Raw genomic sequence first — 20,612 nt, 5'->3', positions numbered from 1 at the left:
CCGTTGTCTACACGTAGTAGCTTCCTGGATTCATTAGCTTTTTGCACCATGAGTCGTCTGTAGTGTCCTATGATGACTAATAAAATGAGATATCTGACCCGTATTTGGCGACGGTGAGTAAAAAGATAGTCGAACTCTAAATCAAATCGTTGGAGATGGGAACCGATGTGATTTTGCAAGCAAGATGTAGATAGAAAATCTTCAGTGAATCCATCAGCTTTAATTAAGTTTGAGAAGTTCTGTTATTCAGATTTAGACTTGATTTATTAATTTTAGACACGACAAATTATACAAGTTTAACATAAAATATTTTTAACAAAAATTATGAATTTGATGAAAAAAAAAAGAAAATCATATTTAATACTTCAAATTGTGGCAATAATCTTTATGTTTTGTACGCATGACACAATAATTTTTGTACGTGTCCGATACAATAAATACAGATCTATTTAAAGTACTGATCATTAAGTTCTGTATTTCTGCTTCCTCCAGTGTGACACGCAAATACGAACGGAAGTAAGCCTTACTGTAATATTAACGTCTGAAACTCTCAGCATCGATAGTTTGCATAGCTCTGCTAGCCTTACTGCAATATTAACGTCTGAAACTCTCAGCACCTATAGTTTGCATAGCTCTGCTTAAAAGCATATTCACGACGAAAATTTATAATTAGATTTTACTATTTTAGTTCCAGGAAATCCGACCCCACTTCCTTTCCAAAAGTAGAACCAAAAATTTCAGATCATATTTCACTCGCATTGAGAAATTCAAAGGTGCCAACTACTTCCCCCTATTAGAGTTATCATCTTCAAAAGCACGAAACCAAAGCGGAAATGTTGGCCGTAAAGCAACTTTTGTCTGAAGGTGAAACAGGAGACAATCCTTGTTTGAAAAATTGAAATACCCTACAAATACAATTTACGTTCACTTGCGAAACAATACTTGGGTGGTGCTGAGCAAATACAAGAATGTCAAACAAATGAGGTCATTACAAATGCACCAACCAGAGCATTAGCAACAGACTATTTTGTTTCTCACACAAACATTAATATACAGTGTAGCCCCATATTAATCCATAACAATGGTTGATAAGGCCAAATCATTTGTAACACTTGAAAGATATTTATTGCCGCAGCCAGAAAAAATCACATGATATATTTCAACATTCGCATCCACTTGACCTTGGTTGGCTGCTGCTTGCAACGTCGATGGTGTCAGGCAAGTATCTTCATGAATGGAATATCCACCAGAAGAACATGAGAAAATAACCAAAAAATTTAAGTAATATTAAGAAAAATAATTTAAGAATCTAAGCTGTTAACAAATTTCACTCTGCAAAAATGGGAAATCAAATCAGTATACCATGCAAATACCGTCACTTCACAGTTACCAAAAAAGAAAATTCACTTCTTAATTTGCAATAATGATGTATTACTTAGAAAGATGATTGAATACTGCATGGAATGAGCTATGAGCTAAAATTTGAGAGCAAATTTAAGACACAGTAGTACTTTTAGCTGCTGAACTCAAGTTTGTTCATTCAAGTATGGTGTTGCATATCTATATGTAGCAACTGATAGTGTTACAGCTGACACTATTAAATTACAGCTTAAGGTTTTTCCCATAATTCAAAATTATATAGGAATGTATATGTACGCAGGGATAGAGCTGATTATGATTTAACTTACATTTCTTCCTCTTCCCCGCTCTTTAGGGCATTCTTGGCTATGCACTGGAAAGCTTCTTCCACATTAACTCCCTCCTTGGCTGAGGTCTCAAAATATGGGATATTTCCTTTTGAGGCACACCATGCTCGGGCCTTTTTCTCAGACACCTAGAGAGTCCACAAGAAGAAGACAATTGTATCTTTGGAGAGAGAGAGAGGGAAAGAGAATATATAATGCAACTGCAGATGTAGAAAAAATTCACAAAAGTACATACCACTCTACTGTTTCCGCCTTCCACATCAATTTTGTTACCCAAAACAACAAATGGGAAATTCTCTGGATCTGACGGGCTAGCCTGCAAGGGGTTCTCAAATCATCATTTCTCTACTGAGTAAGTTCTGGAAAGCTCGTTTATTGATTTACAGTAGAATTCACAGAAGTTCAGAATCTATACCTGAATAAGAAATTCTTCTCTCCAGTTGTTAAGGTTGTCAAAGGATTTCATTGAGTTGACATCATACACAAGAACACAGCAATCAGCACCACGGTAGAAAGCAACACCTAAGCTCTGGAATCTTTCCTGGCCAGCGGTATCCCAGATCTGGGAAAAGAAAATAATGTGATGAATTTTGAGCATAGTGCCCACTCAAATAACACAAAACCTATCTTATAATGTCATGCTACAATTTGCTAGATCAATACTCAATGGTGGTCCATAAGGAAGTCTGATGCTAAATCACAGAACCTTCTTGATGAAGTCAACATTCATCAGGTGATCAACCTAAGTCCAATTACAAGTGGGACAACATCATCAACTAGTCAACCGTCGCATTCTAAATCATTGCAAACTTGCTAAAAAATATAACCATAGAAAAAGAAAATTTTGACAAGATTTTCAATAAATGGAAAATGGGGGGCACTGGCAGTTTTGAATTAATGATTATAGTGCAAAGTAAGATGCATTTGCTTCAAATCTTATATGTCATTAAGAAATCCTCCTTAAGCTCTATATCAAAGATGTTCAAACCTAAGCTTGATTCATGAGCTAGAGATCAAAATCAAGCTTCTTCTTTGCCAAAAAGACACCATACTCAGCATGAAACTAAGATCCCATAAAACAAATGTAAAAGCTGAAGCAAGCTCATCAAAATGTTAAAAAGCTTGTTGTCAAGCACAAGGAAAAGGATATTAACTTGATACTAAATCAAATACAGGGCTCGCTTATAAAACCTACCTGCAAGGTGAAAAGCCTATCCTCAAACTGCACTTCCTTTGTCAAAAAATCGGCCCCGATTGTCGCCTTATACTGATTGCTAAACTTCTTATTTACATATCTAAAAGTAAAATGTAAAGGCAAACAACAACAAAACTCATAGTAAAAATAATTAATACTATCAATTAACAATTAAATACGACTTCAATTTTTTTAATAATTAAAAAAGGACTGCTGCAGGATACTGATTCATCAAAGACGTCTTCCCTACCCTGCAAATCACAGATCAATCACAATCATAAACATTAATTTTACAGAATTATAAAGAAAGTCGCAGGCGAAATTAACTACAGCTTAACGACAAACGAGACCAGTGATTTGAATAAAAAATCTTGAAAGATCCGTACTGAAAACCCTAGAAACGAATTTCCAATAAAAAAACAAATACATGCGTATCTATACGTATAAAGATACGGACAGGTATAAAGAAAAAGAAAACTAACCCGCTATCGCCGAGGATGATGACCTTCAAGAGGGTTCTACGGCGAGACGGCATCGTACGAAATGCTAACGAATCGGCGGATCCGTAGACAAAGAAAAAAAAAAAGAAAAAAGAAAGTTTTCTATATCAAGAAAGAGAGAGAGTAAGGGGCTCGTGGACTTGTTTGCCTGACAGAGAAAATTGGGAAGGAAAATTGGCTGAACTTTCTGGCGTTTTGTTCAAATCTTCTTGAACTATTTTTTTCTCTCTCTTCTAACTGGGCATTTTTATATTTGTAGTTGTTGGTTTTTTTTTTATTTCTTTTAATGTATGGAAAGGAAAGTTTTGCGTGACAGCTTGGACTGCTCCTTCGTTTAACGTTAGCGTCCAATCTGGCCTGGGAAACCGCCTTTCGGTGTTATTGTGTTGATAAGTCATTAGGTAACGCCGTAACGGTAACCTTTCAACCATCTCTTGTGGCTCAGACGGTTAAAGCATCTGTTTATGGTACGTTTGGATTTCATGACACCCTGTCTGAGTTCAAGGTTTTTTTTGTTCAATTTTGATAAGTGATTTATTAAACCTTATTAGTTGAGCTGTTGGAAAACACCTGTCAACTACTTTAAAAAATAGTAAAAAATTTTTAATAGAGGATCCTTTATTAGTTAAAAATTAATAAATGATTTAATTTATTTTTATATTTAAGTTAAAGTTATTAAATTTTAATTATAAATATAGTTTAAAATATATTTATTACCTTTAGATAAAATAATAAAAACTTTCATTTGATTTTGTAGATAGTGAAAATAATTTTTTTCAAAATTTTACTGCCTTTTTGATAGTGAAAATACATTTTAAATAGATTTAAGGTTGAATTTTAATGATTCTAAATTAAATATAAAAATATAAAAATTTTAATTAAAAATAAAAATAATTTGAATAAATTTTAACTTTAAATTTAATTAAAAATATATTTATCACAATTAAATAAAATAATAAAAGCTTTCACTAATTTTTTAAGTAATAAAACAACACTCAATTTCACCAATATTATTATATTTATAATTAAAAATATTTTTTATTATTAATTTTAATCTTCTATTATAATTAATATTTAATCTCATTATTACAATAATTATTATTTTCAATGTCATCCTCTATTTAATGAATCATATGCAATTCTGCATGAGTTCTTGACTTTGACTTTCCTAATTTTTGGGTTTTCTTCACTTGGCCCCATGACGTCCTATGAAATATGAAGTGTTTTAAATTTTCCTAGTTATCTTTACTTTCCCACTTGCTTTTCTTAAATTTTATATGATAAACTAAAAAAACTTAAAGTAGAAAAAATTTATATTTAAATTAATAAAATAATATTATATTGTCTTTGTCTACAGTTTTGCATAAAAATTATATATTGGCTGCCTTTGATTTAGGATTCGAGCTGTGTCTTTGATTATAATATTGACATTTTTTTAATTGTAAAAAATTTTTAGATTTCATTTAATATATATATTTTGAGTTAATTTAATAAAATATAATAAATTTATAAAAATTTATCTTTTTCCCATCTCTTTAAGGAATTCAAATTCAAGCGCTGGGCAGCAACGTTTACGTTTTGTTAAGCCATTTACAATTTTTTTTTTTTTAAATAAGGCCGTTTACAATTCTTAAATTGGAAAATTTGATGACAGGTGTTGGATAGGTAAAAATTACATAACCAACTCTAAAGTCGAAGGGAACTAGGTGCCCCAATAGAAACAGCATGCAATTAATCACAGTTGTCTTTCACTGCTTTATATTACATTTGTGCCTTAAACTGGCAAATTAAGACATTGGAAAAAAAAAAAAAAAAACAAGAAAAACCATCTTAAAATTAGAACTTGAAATAGAGATTCTCCTCCATTTTAGGAGATGATTCAGGGGAAAAATGAAACTCATGGTTCTCAGAATGTTTGACACAGCCATTACCTAGCAAAAAAAAAAATCTTTCTAGCCCTGCCCTCTTCTTTGAGAATCCTCCTCCTGCCTTTTCCCCTGCAAGTAAGTCTCTCTCTTTTTTTTTTTTCTTTTCTTTTCTTTTTTTCTCATTATTTTCAAAATTGTACGTATTTGAGTCAATGATATCGGCTAGCAAGCATTGTTTTTTTTTGGCTACATTTTTTGTTCTTCATGGCTAAGCCTATGGTATTCGCAATTCTGATAAAGATTGATTGCTGTTTTCTTTAGATTCTATCTAGTATCTTTGTTGAATCACGAATGTTTCATTTGCAGAGGTCTTTGAAAGGGCGTCCTTTGGAGGGGAGGGCGGGTTTTCTGGCACCTTGTGAGAGTAACCTTTGTCAGAAATACCCCAAATGGCTTCTGCCCCAGAAGGTTCTCCACCTTCACCATCTATTTCATCACCACCTCCATCATCGGTGGATAACTCGCCGCCACCACCACAGTCAGCTTCTCCTCCACCAGAACCATCCCCACCACCACCAAACTTGTCACCTCCCCCGGAAGAGTCAAAGTCATCTCCACCACCACCACCACCCTCCTCAGCACCACCAACACCATCCTCCTCATCTCCAAAATCATCACCGCCACCTTCACCGCCACCCCGATCTAGCAGCAATCAAAATAATGCCGTCAAAAGTAATCCTTCTCCATCATCACAATCACCACCAACACCATCAACTTTGACATCCGAAAATGGCTCATCAACCCATTCTTCCTCGCCAAGATTGTCACCTCCACCGCCAAAATCACATTCACTAACTAGCAGTATTGAAAGTGGATCAGAATCAGATACGTCAACGTCGTCTTCTTTGCCAATTATAATAGGTGTTTCAGTTGGCATTAGCTTGTTGCTTATTCTCATTATAGCGCTTATTATTGCAACATGCAACAGAAAGAAAAAGAAGCCAACGTTCGATAATCATATTCAATATTACAATAATTCTACGCCACCACAGGGTAAATATATTTCAAGAAACAAATTGCAATCCCTTGTTATACGAGAAAAGTGTTACTATGATCTTCCTGAAAAAAGCCATGCCTTTTGATTAATAATGCGTAATGTGTGTAGGTGGTGTTGGATATGGAAATGCGTCGAGCCCAGCCCAAGTAGGACAAATGAACAATGGGTACCAAGCTAATGATCACCATGTCCTCAACTTACCACTGCCTCCGGGTGGAAATGCAGGTCCTGGAGGGTACTTGCAACAGACACCATCACTCCGAGGGCAAACGACATCTTCTAGTGAAATGAGCCCCAATTTTCTTGGTCAAACTTTGCCACCCACATATCCATCTCCTTTAGGGCTCAACCAAAGCTCTTTCACCTATGAAGAGCTAGCAGTTGCAACTCAAGGTTTCTCTCAAGCTAACTTGTTGGGTCAAGGTGGATTTGGGTTTGTTCACAAAGGAGTTTTGCCTAATGGCAAAGAAGTAGCAGTTAAGAGTCTAAAATCTGGTAGCGGGCAGGGTCATCGTGAATTTCAAGCTGAAGTTGAGATTATTAGTCGCGTTCATCATCGCCACCTCGTATCTCTTGTTGGGTATTCCATGGCAGCAGATAAGAAATTCTTGGTCTTTGAATTCCTGCCTAATAAAACCCTTGAATTCCACCTTCATGGTATGCAATGGTATAATGATAGTATTACACTTTTTTGGTAACATAACTTACTATAATTAAGATGACCATTAATACGATACTTTGATAGACTAGAGATCAGTACTCAACCTTACGTTATGCTAGTTGTAAGTGTTCCTATTTTACGCTATATGTCATTGTTTGATTGCAGAGAAAGGTCTCCCGGCCATGGACTGGCCTACTAGGCTCAAAATTGCGCTGGGATCAGCTAAAGGTCTTGCATATTTGCATGAAGATTGTAAGTGTAATTTTATAGATCATTAGTAAACTTATTCGACATTCCTTCCTTTTTCACCTCTTATCCATTTGAGGAACGCAGGCCATCCTCGCATCATTCACAGAGACATCAAATCTGCCAACATTCTACTTGATTTCAGTTTTGAAGCCAAGGTATGTCGTAACTCGTAACCTTCGAATAATTAATGTGTTCGGATTGATTTTGTTAGTTTCAGCATATTCGAAATATATATATATATATATATATATATTTATATTGAATTGTGAACCAGGTGGCAGATTTCGGGTTGGCTAAACTTACTCAAGATAACAATACTCATGTCTCTACTCGAGTCATGGGAACATTTGGGTAAGCAGAATTGTTTCAATTCTTTGAATCCGGAAGCTTTGGTTAAATCCTGACTACAGAAATTAATTTTGATGAGTTTTCTCATAATCAATAAATGCAGTTACTTAGCCCCTGAATACGCATCAAGTGGCAAGCTGACAGATAAATCTGATGTTTTCTCCTTTGGTGTTGTGCTCTTGGAATTGATAACTGGACGTCGGCCTCTGGACCTGACCTCGGATATGGACGACAGCTTGGTAGACTGGGTGCGGCATGTCTCCTTTTTAATATAAATATAAGCTTAACGTCTTGATTCACCAGATGCTGATAGCGAAAATTTGAACTATATACAGGCTAGATCCTCATGCGCAAGTGCAATGGAGGATGGAAACTTTAGTCAATTGGTGGATCCGCGCCTGGAAAACAAGTTTGTCCCGCAAGAGATGGCACGCCTGGTCGCCTGTGCTGCTGCGTGTGTTAGGCATTCTGCTAGAAGGCGACCCAAAATGCGACAGGTGTGAATTCTAAATATTTTAGATTTCTGTTTTTGTTACTAGCCAGACCTTGTTAATTTGCAGTTTTTTGGTATTGAATCAAAAGATTATTGCTTGATCAGTTACACGTTTAAACACCTTATTTCCCCTGAATATGATTTGCTACCTAATACTACTTTATATTCATTGGAGAGGCTGAGAGGAGGGAGAAAATTGGAGATTTGAAATGCTCCAAGAAATTCTAAAATAGGGATAAATACTAAATACTGCTGAATTATATATAATTTTGCAGATTGTTCGCGCACTGGAGGGTGATGTTTCATTGGATGACTTAGATGAGGCTATGAGGGCTAGGCAAAGTTCAGGGTTCTGCTCGACGAGTGACAGCAATGGCTATGATTCTAGTTCATATAGTGCAGACATGAAGCAGTTCAGGAAATTGGCATTTGGCAGCCAAGGCTATGGAAGCAGCAACTTTGGTAACACGAGTGAGTACGGGCTCAATCCTTCTTCCTCTAGCAGTGACTCAAGTGTGACTACAACCCGGAGGCAACCTTGAGCAAACTCAGAATTTCATCGAGAACGCACAAGGGATTAAAAAAAAAAAAAATCCCTTCATTGCAAGTTCGGATATTTTCGAACACTGGGATTACCATCACCAATCCTTCCATTTCCCTCCGTTAAAATGTGACCAATCGAAATACCATGATTTTTCAGAATATTTGCATTTTGAGCCTTACGAACTAGTTAATGCCCTTAGTCTATATGTTAACTCATCTTCGAGTTATTTGTTTTATAAAAAAACTTTCACTTTAAAACATCGTAAAGCCAATCCATATGGCTTTAGGATTGTTTTTTTATCGATTATATAATATATTTATATTTAAAGTTGAATTTAACGACTAAAATTTTTTCTTATTTTCCCATTCATTTAAATCTACAAAAATTTTAAAATTCAATCAACCAAACTTTGTCTTAATGATAAAGAAAGGGTCTTAAAATTTTAAAATCATATGAAAATACAATTTAATTTTAAACTGAATTTGTTAATTATATGTTGATTTATGGTTGATTTAATTTATCAACTATTTCATTTGAATTCTTTATACAATGTAATACTTGCTTGTGACTACATTTGGAATTTTTATTTGTAATGCAACTTCATTAAAAAAAAATGAAATTTTGAGAAATAATTTCATGCATAATTCTTTTTAAGTTTGATTTTTTGATGAAACAATTTTAACTTACATTGGTGCTCCAATCTTCATAAAGTCCATCCCAAAATGGAGACATTAAATTGAAAAAATACCATACTTAAAAGATGTGAGGGGTATTCCAGTCATTCAAACAAACTCATCGTCACAGGTAACAAACATCTTTTGCCCGTCGTTGCAACGTCCAGATTTAAGAAATAATAATACTTGGGCAATTTCGTAATTCAACTCGCACTCAAATTCCTTGACGTGGTGTATTTCTATTAGTCAAACAACATTGATACTGGTTGTGCATATATTACCAGATCCACCAGATTTCCACCCATTTTTTGATTCACTCATTCTCAAGTCCTATGCCCCCTGTCGAAAAACCAATGCGTTAAAAAAACACGAAAGAGAGCGAGCGAGAGAGGAGATAAAGAGCGAAAAGACTCACTCGCCTACAAATATAGAAAAGGAGACAAACTATATAACTCGTCTTAGATCTCGAAGATTCAAATTTTCAATTAACGATGGCACAGCCTTTGGTGAAGAAAGACGACGATCGCGACGATGAAGGTAAATTTAATTCTCATTTTCTTCGATTCCTCTTCACTCCACTTTTTCCACTCTTTTTTCTCTTCTTTTTTTTTAATTCGGAACTCACTGCTCGATTCGTGTTTAATTAATCGTAAATATTTGGTTTGCGAGTGGTTAGATCAGTTGTTAGCCTCTGGATCTGTGCGGTTTTGATTAGTTTCGATCGATTTAGAGATGCATTGCGTGATTTATAGATCTAATTTTGAGGGATTATGCTTTAGTTTTAGTTGAATTTCGTTTACTTATTGTTGATCTGATCTATACTCTTACTCCACTAGATTTATGTTTCCGAAAGGGCAATGTAGCTTGTTAGTTTCAATTGATGCGTTTAATTTTAGTTGATTTGATGTATCTATTAGCTTGAGTTTTGTTTGCAGTGTTCTTGAGTTCTTCGAGTTTTTAGGTGTGTGGAGAGGTTAATTTATTGTTAATTTTGTAATTTTGTTTGTTAAACAGCGGACTACTCTCCGTTTTTGGGGATTGAGAAGGGTGCAGTTCTTCAAGAAGCTAGGGTTTTCAATGATCCTCAACTTGATCCTCGAAGATGCTCTCAGGTTTCTGCTTTTAAGCAATCTTGATTTTTTGTTCGGTGTGTTTGTTTTTTCATTTTATAGTGAGTGAATCTTTATAAATCTGTTTATGTAGGTTATCACAAAGCTTCTTTATCTACTGAACCAAGGAGAAACATTCACTAAGGTCAGTTTTCTTTTTAATTTTTTCGGAAAGGATTAGATCTTTTTTTTTTTTTTTTTCATTTTGTTACATTATGGATTTCTACTATAGCAAGTGTGTATATTGAAGGAAATATGCTGCATTGTCACAAAATTTTCCCTTGTTGAATGACTATTTTCTGTGTTATATGAACAGGTTGAAGCAACAGAAGTTTTCTTTGCTGTGACAAAGCTTTTCCAATCTAGGGATATAGGCTTGAGGAGAATGGTCTACGTGATGATAAAGGAGTTATCTCCATCAGCAGATGAGGTTATATATCTTGAATTTTCCATCCTTGTTGAATAAAGTTTTGTGTGCATGCATCTGTGCAAATTTAGATACCAACTAATGCTTATTTCTGTTGAGAATAGGTTATTATTGTCACAAGCTCTCTTATGAAGGACATGACTAGCAAGACTGATATGTATCGAGCAAATGCTATTCGTGTGCTTTGTCGGATAACAGATGGAACTCTTCTAACCCAGATTGAAAGATACTTGAAACAAGCAATTGTTGACAAAAACCCAGTTGTTGCAAGTGCAGCCTTAGTCAGTGGTATCCACTTGCTTCAGGTACTACTTTTTTTTGTTAGGGTTGGTTTTCATATAGATTTTAAATTAATTATCAAAACTCTAATGACTTGTTAGCATGTCATAAATATTTTGGCAGACAAACCCTGAGATTGTCAAACGATGGAGTAATGAGGTTCAAGAAGCTGTACAATCAAGAGCAGCCCTTGTGCAGTTTCATGCTCTGGCATTGCTCCACCAGGTATGTTACATTCCTTGGTTGAAAATTTTGGGGGTTCTATTTGGTAGTTGAAGTCAGTTGCTAGATTCAGGCCTAACTTGTTAACTAATTTACATATTGTGTCTATGAAGATGAGAATGCTGACCCCAGAGTATGGGATATAAGGCTCAGTGTGTTGATGTTGTTGTTGTCTATCAAGATAAGAATCTTCCTTACAATAGCTTGTGGTCAAGGTTTTTCGTATCTTCTGATTGATTTTTAGCAGCCTTGTTGTGTTTGTTTTTACTGGATTTTAATATGTTGCATGCTTAGCTCATTATCCAAGTTAGAACAGTACTTATAGGTTTATGTGCAGCAAGGGGTAGCAAAAATGTATGAGACAGGAAAGTAAAGTATTTTTTATGCAGTAGGACCTACGGTGTTTTTGCATGTTTGCATGTGTGTGTATATGCAAGGTTGGATTTGGGATGATGATCATTAAATTGGATCTTGTCAGTTTGTGTAAAATCAAATCACATCTATGATGAATGCATGTGATTTCATACTTGCAGATACGGCAAAATGATCGACTAGCTGTTAATAAGCTGGTTAGTAGTTTGACTAGGGGAAATGTCCGCTCACCTTTAGCCCAATGCCTATTGATACGTTATACTAGTCAGGTACTCACCATCTCTAACTTATCTTTGCCCTTCTGCAAACCGTTTTGTTCATAAACATTATGCAGTAATTGGCAAATCTGCAGGTTATTCGTGAGTCAGCCAATAACACTCAAACAGGGGATCGCCCTTTTTATGATTTTCTTGAGGGCTGTCTGCGCCACAAGGCTGAGATGGTGATTTTTGAAGCTGCTAGAGCAATCACAGAGCTCAATGGTGTGACAAGCCGAGAACTGACTCCAGCAATTACAGTTCTTCAGCTCTTTTTAAGCTCTTCTAAGCCAGTGCTGAGATTTGCTGCAGTTCGTACTTTGAACAAGGTTGATTATTTTCCTTTGCTTAGTAATATGTCGTGCTATTGTATAGATATCTATGTTGTTGGTTCAACAAAATGAAAGCCAAGAATTTTGATGGGAGGGGCTAGGATAAGTTTCTTCTGTAAATTTCAGAAGTTCAAACACACTTATGGAGCTTGTTGAAAGTGTTTTTACTAATTACTATATTGTTTAGAAAACGTATAATAACTTTTCAATCATAAATGATTGTTGTTTCTTTCTAGTTGAGATGCATGTATTTTCTGTGCATTCTGATTTCCAACTGTGTGACTTCATTTCTTTTCAGGTTGCAATGACTCATCCCATGGCTGTCACTAACTGCAATATTGACATGGAGAGTTTAATTTCTGACCAAAACAGAAGCATTGCCACACTTGCAATCACTACCCTTCTCAAGACTGGAAATGAGTCTAGTGTGGATCGCCTGATGAAGCAGATAACTAATTTTATGTCAGATATCGCTGATGAATTCAAAATTGTTGTTGTGGAAGCCATAAGATCATTATGCTTAAAGTTTCCATTGAAGCACAGATCTTTGTAAGGGATTCTTGGCTTTGCATTATTGGTCAGTAGGCTTCAGTAGATACTTCTTTTCTAGTGCCCTAAAGCGCTCCTTTTCCATTGTTATCTTCAGGATGAACTTTTTAAGCAATATTCTGAGGGAAGAAGGTGGATTTGAGTACAAAAAGGCCATCGTAGATTCAATTGTGATTCTCATCAGAGATATCCCTGAAGCAAAGGACAGTGGATTGCTTCATTTGTGTGAGTTCATTGAAGATTGCGAATTCACATATCTTTCCACACAGGTAGCATTTTCATCTATTATTTTGCATCACCTCTGTTGTGCTCTTTATGCCTTTTGTTTCCAGTTTTCTCCCATCTTTGACTTCTACTAAATTTTCCCAACGTTGTAGATACTTCATTTTCTGGGGATTGAAGGCCCAAAAACCTCAGATCCGAGCAAATATATACGATACATTTATAACCGTGTGCATCTTGAGAATGCTACTGTCCGGGCTGGTGCAGTCAGCACCCTAGCAAAATTTGGTGCTATGGTTGATGCATTGAAGGTGTGAAAAATCTTAATTTTTCTCTTTTGCTTTTCTGAAGTAATCTCAACCTGTGACTCATTGCTCACGTATTTAAGCTGGAAAATCTTGTGCTACTCTCTTTTGCAGCCCCGGATATTTGTTATCTTAAGACGCTGTCTCTTTGACAATGATGATGAGGTAAGTCTATAATGGATAATGCCATTTTTTACTGTTTGCTGTGCAATTTTTGTTTGTATTTGTACGATTGTATTTTATGCTGATTCATGCATTATTGTCCCTTCATTTGTTATTCATGTTTGTTGCGTTCTTAATCCCAAGCTTTGGGAAGTCAAATGTGCTTTTTTTTTTTTTATCTTAATATTCAAATAATTTGAGGATTTTTAAATCTTTTTTGTAGGTTCGTGACAGGGCTACACTCTATCTTAATACACTTGGAGGCAATGGTGCAGTTGTTGAAACTGGTGAAGATGTAAAGGAGTTTCTCTTTGGTTCGCTAGATATCCCTCTAGTGAACTTGGAGAACAGTTTGAAAAATTATGTAAGTTTCTAAACTTCTGTTACACTTTTTCTGCTTTTCAGGTCATTGCCTCATGTGTTTTTAATTTGGGTGTAGGAACCATCCGAAGAGTCTTTTGACATTAATTCTGTGCCAAAGGAGGTCAAGACTCAGCCACTTGCTGAGAAGAAAGCTCCTGGTAAAAAGCCAACTGGCCTTGGTGGTCCTCCTACTGGCCCTCCATCAACTGTTGATACTTATGAGAAGCTGCTTTCATCAATTCCCGAGTTTGCAAACTTTGGCAAGCTTTTCAAGGTACTTAAATAGACTTTGCCTTGTGTGTTCCATGGATATAATTATTTAGGCATTATTTTTATTTTGAACTTAACTTTTTTCTAATTTTTATTTGCCAGTCCTCTGCACCTGTGGAGCTGACAGAAGCAGAAACAGAATATGCTGTTAATGTTGTCAAACATATTTTTGATGGTCATGTTGTGTTTCAGTACAATTGCACCAATACCATTCCAGAGCAATTATTGGAGAATGTAATGATCGAATTACACAAAGCATCTATAAATTACTCAAAACTTATGATAGTCTATCATGATAACTTAATCTGCCTGTTTCCAGGTCACTGTTATTGTGGATGCTTCAGAGGCCGAGGAATTTGCTGAAGTAGCTTCAAAGCCTTTAAGATCACTTCCATATGATTCACCTGGACAGACCTTTGTGACATTTGAGAAGCCAGAGGGCGTCCCAGCTGTTGGAAAGTTTTCAAATATGCTGAGGTTCATCGTAAAAGAGGTATGGCTTCTCTCTTTTTTGGCTTTGACAGAATGCGTGGCTTTTTATAATGCTCCATTATTTGAATTGTGTAATGGCCATGCATTAGGTTTGAATTGGTTCTGAATAAGAACACATTCTGCGAAGACCACACATCAAGTTTAAATTGGTTCTGAATGATAACACATTTTGCGAAGAAATCTAGTCCCCTCTCTCTGTCTCTGTCTCTCTGTGTATCTAATTATAGTCTTTTGACATGAATTGAGGGAGTTTCAACTTTAACTAATATGCTAGAGTTTGTTTTCCATAAATGAACTGGACATTTTAGTTGGTTTTTCATATTCATGCTTGCATTGGTTCTAGTAGGTTGATCCGAGTACTGGTGAGGCTGAGGATGATGGAGTAGAGGATGAGTACCAACTGGAGGAGCTTGAAGTTGTTGCAGCTGATTACATGTTGAAGGTGGGTGTCTCTAATTTCAGGAATGCATGGGAAAGCATGGGCGCAGATTTTGAGCGGGTAGATGAATATGGCCTTGGCCCAAGGGATAACCTGGCTGAAGCTGTTAATGCCGTCATAAATCTTCTTGGCATGCAACCCTGCGAGGTAAGTGCACTGTGTTTTTCTATTGTTTTACTCTATACTGTTGCTATGGCTATGCATTTTAACTTTAATAATACTTAATTGCCGTACATTGGACTGTCAAGTACCATCTCATCGTTTTTTTCTTTTTACTGCAATTCCACTGTGAGTTGATGATCTTTTTTTATATGTTTTCTGGCGGTGTCCAGGGCACTGAGGTTGTACCTAACAATTCAAGGTCACACTCATGTCTTCTATCTGGAGTATACATAGGCAATGTGACGGTGCTTGTGCGGTTGCAATTTGGAATTGACGGTCCAAAGGATGTAGCGATGAAACTTGCTGTTAGATCCGAGGACGAAGCCGTTAGTGATGCCATTCATGAGATTGTAGCGAGCGGCTAGGTTGTCTATTGTTTATGTTTTGCCTCTAATCCGGCTGCTATACTTTTTTTGTTTTTTGTGTTTTTAATGAGATGGGAGGCAGATGGCTTGGAAAAAAAAATGATAAGCTTGTAGAAAGAATTGTATGCCCCTAATTCTCGGTTTTCACTTGCATTTATCTGGTCATCTGTTAATCTAGCAATAATATATCATGCAAATCATGCGGAATTTATTTTTATTTTTATTTTTTACAAAATTCTTATGTGGGAATAAGTATAGGATCCTTCAAACCTTTGATTGATTCTATGAATATTGATTTTTGAAGTGGGGTTGTTTGTTCTTGTCACAAGAAACGTTTGGTGATTTTGCAGTAGCATTCAGCATTAATGTCATGCCAAACCAGAAAGAACCCCTGTTTATTTGCCAATATGAAGTTCGACTTCAGAGTTGTGATGATTGAAACGAACTTTCTAATGCTCAAATTCTCCTATAAATAATTGCCTCCTAATTGTAGATTCAATTGGATTGTACATTTGTACTTGATCTTCGTCTTTAAAGAATACAGAAAAAAAAATCAAAAACCGATTATTTTCTGGTCCTAATAGTGATCTGTTAAAAAGGCCTGTTCTAATCGGTTCTTTAAATGGTAATTTAAAGGAACAATATGAGGTTAAATGCCCCCTTTCTTGAAGAGGGTTTTACAAGAGTTTTTGCTTCTAGATAGTGTTCTCAAATACAGACATGCCAAAGAGAAAGAAAAGGACCTTATTCCGAATGAGGCCTAGACTGCCAAGGGTAAACAGCAAAGTAGAAATTTACTTCGACTGCTATAAAACACAAATGTTACATTACACAAACTGGGAGAAGGAATGAAAACCAAAGTGGGACAATTTAGTTGGTAGCTCTCAGGGCTCAATTAGTTGTTACTATGGGGGAAAAAAAATACACAAATCGGGCCAAGCTAAAAGAATACAAATGAACCTTGCTGCCAATATAAGTTCACAAGCAATGCTACCTTTTTACCCCTCTTTATGCACTAATGAAAATGGCTTTTCTCCATAAAAGTTACAACAGTGCAAGATTGGGGTTTCCCAAACCACGAACATGATTGAAATACAAAGGAATCTTCCAGATAGGGGTAATACAAGAAGGACAGCGTTAGGAAGAAGTCCTGAGATGGAGAGGACTCGCAATATAGAAATGGTTCCCTTAGGACTCAAATCACCCTTCTGTTCCCTCCAAATGCCCAAATCTGCCATGTCAAGAAGAATATCAAATTTAGCAGAAAGTCTGAATTTTCATTTTTTCATTAATAATACCAATACATACTATGCAGTTAAAAAAAAGATAAGAAAAACAAGTATACAGGGCTGGTTTTTCATTTATACAAGTTGCAAATGCAATAGATAAAATGCAGAACATAAGACTAACCTTGAGGTTTGTATCCCAACTTCCTGTACACAAGGCACTACCATCAGCTGACAAACCCAAACAGCTAATCCGGCCCTCATGTGAGTTCTGGGGAGATCCCAAGTTCAAAACAACCTGACAAAAGAGAAGGTAATGAGAACCAGTGCCTGCTATATGCCAAAGAGGAATCAGCTATAAATCATTTGAGCTCATGCTTAATTGCAAATAGCCAAAAGAAAGGGAGGAAAAAAAAAAAAAAAAACTTTAAGGTGCATGGTTCCCAAGCTCAAAAGTTGAGGCTAAAAAGTAGAAGACAGACTTAGGTAACAAAAGGACTTCATTAATTAAGATCTATAACTCATTACATTTAACACTTCATATGATGCGTTTGCACACACCATATTTGACCTGAAGAAAGGAGGGAAACTCAATAAAGCTCTTTATTCTTTCTGCTAAAGTATTTATTAAGCATCTAAGTCACAAAGCAAAACCATATACACCACAGACCATTGCCAAAACCAAAAAACGTGTGGGAGAGTCCCTGCAAAAGCAAAGCCTGGGAATCATCAATATTGATGAGCAGCGAAACACTGTCACAACAAACAATAACATTATATGCCTAAACCAATCTGCAATCCAAAACAAAACATCACAAAGTTCGAGAAAGAATTGAATCTTCATGGGGAAAATAGCTTTATGAAGATACTAAGAAATTATTCCGGTTCTGGAGTCAAAGGGCTGGAAAGATTAAGAAGATAAGACAAAAAAGGAGGGGAGGGGGGGAGAATGATGGTTGAGTCATTACCTTTGCCAATAAAGTGTCCCACACATAGCAATTTCCATTTGAGTATCCAGCAAAGAGAAGTCTTCCAGATATGGAGAAAGCAATGGAGGTCACATGTGGAACCTCATTATCACCGTGCTGCTGATGGTATACTTGCAATTGGTGACCAGTTCTGATGTCAAACAACCTGCAAGTTCCATCATCTGATCCAGTTCCAAACCTATTGCCATCTGGAAAGAACTTCACAGTGTTAACATCACCCTCATGACCATGAAACGTACGCACTGCTCGACTTGCAGCACGAGTATCCCACAATCGGGCAGTCGCATCACACGAACCAGAGACAAACGTTCTTGAGTCTGATGCATTAATGGAGACACTGAAAGAATGAAAAATATAACATTGTAAAGAGAACATATTATCTTTCATGAGAATATAAACATGAATATCACTAGTTATAGGATCCATCATATGACTAATAAAAGGAGCACAAATCAATCAGATGCAATTTTAAATATAGAAAGTGAGGTTCAGACTTCCTTGAGGTTATTACCGGTAGTTAACATATAAGTGTATAACAACATTATATTGATGTAAACTTTTCTGTATGAACTTGATACCCAGGCCACTTATTAAAAATATTGAGCACTCTATAAATGCGAATCAATGGACAGAGGAGGTAAATCAAATCGATCAAAACCAACATTCATTGGGGTCAATTCACCAAATCCACTTATTTTTTCTAGAAAACATTTGCCATGATCTCGTGAAGATATCAGAGAAAGAATTTCTGTTAAAAATAGGCTGATAACCACATATAGGTTGAACCAACTTAAAAAAAAAAACCCTAAGATACCTTAGCACATCAGCAGTATGTCCAGATTGAAATTCTCCCCCGAAAATGGAAGTTCTGAGGCCTGTAGTAATATCCCATAGAACACAGGTCTGATCACCAGAACTGGTAATAATGTGAATGTCTTCGTTTGGAACATACTGACAGCAGGAGACATAGCCCTTATGCCCACTAAGGGTTTTTGATACAGGTAGGTTTCCGTCCCTGTCAGTTAGAGAATTCAAGTTGAAAATAGAGCACATACTATCAAGACCACCACAGGCAACTGATTGACCTGTGGGAGAAAAAGCACATGTCATAACCCATGCACAAGGCAGCTTTATGGCATGAGTTTTCTGGCTTGTTAGAGCGTTCCATACAATTAAGCGTCCATCCTGGGATGCACTGACAATTCTATTCCTTTCCGGGGTCCAATCCAATGAGTATACCTGTATAATTATTGAGAAATTAAATTCAACTAGACCACATCATCTATAGTCAGTGGAATGACAAGTGATCTACAATTGAATGAGATTCAAGTTGATTTTTTCTATCATCATGCAGTACTCAAGGGGTTGCATATTTGTCAAAACAATCTAAAAATGCCCATTTACTTTAATTTAGCAACTGTTTTGTTCCCATTTCAGTAAATATTGCTTCAGTGGTCTCACTTCCCAGTTTTCATCAGGTTCTATAATAAACCAAACCAACTTTTTTGTCTTCCAATGAAGCATTTCTTGTTACCAGTTTGCAATCAGTTAGGAACTTTAGCAAATTAAATTCACGGAGAAAAAAAGAGAACAAAAAACAAAAGTCTCAAAGCAATTCAATTTTAAATAATCTTTAGCAAATTTTACTTTCTTCCAAAATACCAAAAAAATCATCAAATCAAAAATTGTTCTAATAAAAAGATAGAAAAAAGAAAAAGAATACCTTGCCAGTGTGACCTTGCAAGATCCTGCAACAAACCAAATCCGTTGGGCCAAAAGTAACTGGACTCCTTCCCTGCGACCTTGCATATCCGGCGACTACCCATAATTTACCAAAAACCCAAACAGATCTCAGAAACAAATTTTCAAAATTCCCCAAAAATAGAAACAGTAAAACAAAATTTGGTACCATCAGTGTCGAGCAACTCATTGCGTCTCTGCCTTAGTCGCTCTCTTAGATTGTTTACTGTCTCCGTCGCCGCCGCATGCCTCTCTTTCAACTCCGGAACGGACATTTTCTTACTCTTTTCTATTTCTTTCGCTAAAAAATTTTAACTCAAAAAAAGAACCATTTTTTATTAGTTTTTAAATATTCTTTCTTGCGAGTTTATGAAATCAAGGACTCTCTCTCTCCTCTAACCACGGATGATTCATAATTAAAAGGGAAAATAAACCCAAAAAAAAAAAGATTTTTAACGGTGAAGGTGCTGGACTGATGGTTGTAAGATTATGAAAGGCAGTAAGGGAGGGATGTTTATGAGTTGATTGGTAAGGTTTTGATTACTTGAGTTTGATTGACGCCGCCAGGCCCACCCATCACGTGGATCTGTGGACCCCATTCCCCTCCTCCCTCCTCTTTTTTCCTTCCATTGCCTACCCTTTACCTGGTTAAATTCTACTATATAAAGAGTAAATGTTTCTCTGTTGGTAGTTCATTCTCCCATGTCAGAAAACACTGAAGGCAGAAGCTAAAGCAAAGAGGCTGAAGACAATGTGTAAATCTTGGATTAAGAACCTTAAACCCAGTACTGCTGTTCATTTTGGTTTTGGAGATAAGCTTAAAAATCTGAGTTTAAAGAAAAAGATGGTTTCAAAGTCAACCCTAAAGGAGAAGCAGTCTAAAGCAGATATCATATCAGGCCTGCCCTGGGCTGCGCTGCTGCCAACCGCTTGTCAAAACTAAAATTTTCTTGATTTCTTCCCATGGCCATAATATCGGATTAACAAAAATATCAAATATTCCGTCCCGTTGCCGGGGATTGAATAATAAAAATA

General features: G+C 36.1%; 4 protein-coding genes across 6 annotated transcripts; 2 read left to right on the top strand and 2 right to left on the bottom strand.

Annotated features, from left to right (window-relative positions):
* Positions 1-852: 852 nt before the first annotated feature.
* Positions 853-3,658, bottom strand: LOC111308873 (ras-related protein Rab7). Its single transcript, XM_022907540.2, has 7 exons — positions 3,384-3,658; positions 3,126-3,152; positions 2,902-3,001; positions 2,122-2,268; positions 1,942-2,022; positions 1,689-1,834; positions 853-1,226 (listed from the first exon to the last, which is right to left on the bottom strand). Exons 1-7 carry the CDS (start codon positions 3,434-3,436, stop codon positions 1,160-1,162), a joined length of 621 nt encoding a protein of 206 aa, XP_022763275.1. The 5' UTR covers positions 3,437-3,658; the 3' UTR covers positions 853-1,159.
* A 1,493-nt stretch (positions 3,659-5,151) lies between these two features.
* On the top strand, positions 5,152-8,956 carry LOC111308871 (proline-rich receptor-like protein kinase PERK15). Of its 2 annotated transcripts, XM_089746236.1 has the most exons (9): positions 5,152-5,404; positions 5,636-6,322; positions 6,435-6,983; positions 7,153-7,239; positions 7,321-7,391; positions 7,511-7,587; positions 7,688-7,832; positions 7,920-8,081; positions 8,353-8,956. In XM_089746236.1, the coding sequence occupies exons 2-9, from the start codon at positions 5,719-5,721 to the stop codon at positions 8,617-8,619; spliced, it is 1,962 nt and encodes a 653-aa protein (XP_089602362.1). In that variant the 5' UTR covers positions 5,152-5,404; positions 5,636-5,718; the 3' UTR covers positions 8,620-8,956. The 2 variants fall into 2 exon arrangements, with proteins under 2 accessions (XP_089602362.1, XP_089602366.1); XM_089746240.1 differs by lacking the exon at positions 5,152-5,404 and having other exon boundaries at positions 5,630-6,322.
* Positions 8,957-9,636: 680 nt separating this feature from the next.
* LOC111308868 (coatomer subunit gamma) lies at positions 9,637-15,925 on the top strand. Its single transcript, XM_022907535.2, has 18 exons — positions 9,637-9,832; positions 10,310-10,407; positions 10,499-10,549; positions 10,721-10,834; positions 10,936-11,136; positions 11,234-11,335; positions 11,866-11,973; positions 12,057-12,290; positions 12,592-12,842; positions 12,940-13,111; positions 13,220-13,375; positions 13,484-13,534; positions 13,755-13,895; positions 13,971-14,168; positions 14,267-14,398; positions 14,484-14,657; positions 15,003-15,242; positions 15,428-15,925. The coding sequence occupies exons 1-18, from the start codon at positions 9,787-9,789 to the stop codon at positions 15,620-15,622; spliced, it is 2,664 nt and encodes an 887-aa protein (XP_022763270.2). The 5' UTR covers positions 9,637-9,786; the 3' UTR covers positions 15,623-15,925.
* A 484-nt stretch (positions 15,926-16,409) lies between these two features.
* LOC111308869 (guanine nucleotide-binding protein subunit beta-2) lies at positions 16,410-20,078 on the bottom strand. Of its 2 annotated transcripts, none has more exons than XR_016329124.1 (6): positions 19,747-20,066; positions 19,561-19,655; positions 18,652-19,076; positions 17,817-18,174; positions 17,033-17,552; positions 16,410-16,853 (listed from the first exon to the last, which is right to left on the bottom strand). XR_016329124.1 is itself a non-coding variant. In XM_022907536.2 (6 exons), exons 1-6 carry the CDS (start codon positions 19,850-19,852, stop codon positions 16,818-16,820), a joined length of 1,134 nt encoding a protein of 377 aa, XP_022763271.1. In that variant the 5' UTR covers positions 19,853-20,078; the 3' UTR covers positions 16,410-16,817. The 2 variants fall into 2 exon arrangements, 1 of the variants encoding a protein (XP_022763271.1); XM_022907536.2 differs by having other exon boundaries at positions 17,033-17,146; positions 19,747-20,078.
* Between the last annotated feature and the right edge of the window lie 534 nt (positions 20,079-20,612).

The sequence above is a fragment of the Durio zibethinus genome, chromosome 2 (genome assembly GCF_047325235.1).
Source record: "Durio zibethinus cultivar Kanyao isolate XHJ-2024 chromosome 2, ASM4732523v1, whole genome shotgun sequence".
NCBI classification, from domain to species: Eukaryota; Viridiplantae; Streptophyta; class Magnoliopsida; order Malvales; family Malvaceae; genus Durio; species Durio zibethinus.
The sequence above is the reverse complement of the archived record's forward strand: the minus strand, read 5'-3'. Positions and strand labels throughout refer to the sequence as shown.

What these genes read in the sequence shown, in the direction of transcription:
- LOC111308873 (XM_022907540.2), bottom strand. Translation starts at nt 3,436, where the DNA reads ATGCCGTCTCGCCGTAGAACCCTCTTGAAGGTCATCATCCTCGGCGAT. An exon ending in ATCATCCTCGGCGATAGCGG is followed by an intron (nt 3,153 to 3,383) that starts GTTAGTTTTCTT and finishes TGTGATTTGCAG; the next exon opens with GGTAGGGAAGACGTCTTTGA. An exon ending in GAGAAGAATTTCTTATTCAG is followed by an intron (nt 2,023 to 2,121) that starts GTATAGATTCTG and finishes AACCCCTTGCAG; the next exon opens with GCTAGCCCGTCAGATCCAGA.
- LOC111308871 (XM_089746236.1), top strand. Translation starts at nt 5,719, where the DNA reads ATGGCTTCTGCCCCAGAAGGTTCTCCACCTTCACCATCTATTTCATCA. An exon ending in TAATTCTACGCCACCACAGG is followed by an intron (nt 6,323 to 6,434) that starts GTAAATATATTT and finishes TAATGTGTGTAG; the next exon opens with GTGGTGTTGGATATGGAAAT. An exon ending in CCTTGAATTCCACCTTCATG is followed by an intron (nt 6,984 to 7,152) that starts GTATGCAATGGT and finishes GTTTGATTGCAG; the next exon opens with AGAAAGGTCTCCCGGCCATG.
- LOC111308868 (XM_022907535.2), top strand. Translation starts at nt 9,787, where the DNA reads ATGGCACAGCCTTTGGTGAAGAAAGACGACGATCGCGACGATGAAG. An exon ending in CTATGGTTGATGCATTGAAG is followed by an intron (nt 13,376 to 13,483) that starts GTGTGAAAAATC and finishes TCTCTTTTGCAG; the next exon opens with CCCCGGATATTTGTTATCTT. An exon ending in AGAACAGTTTGAAAAATTAT is followed by an intron (nt 13,896 to 13,970) that starts GTAAGTTTCTAA and finishes ATTTGGGTGTAG; the next exon opens with GAACCATCCGAAGAGTCTTT.
- LOC111308869 (XM_022907536.2), bottom strand. Translation starts at nt 19,852, where the DNA reads ATGTCCGTTCCGGAGTTGAAAGAGAGGCATGCGGCGGCGACGGAGACA. An exon ending in GGGACACTTTATTGGCAAAG is followed by an intron (nt 17,147 to 17,816) that starts GTAATGACTCAA and finishes CTCTTTTGTCAG; the next exon opens with GTTGTTTTGAACTTGGGATC. An exon ending in GTTGGGATACAAACCTCAAG is followed by an intron (nt 16,854 to 17,032) that starts GTTAGTCTTATG and finishes TTGACATGGCAG; the next exon opens with ATTTGGGCATTTGGAGGGAA.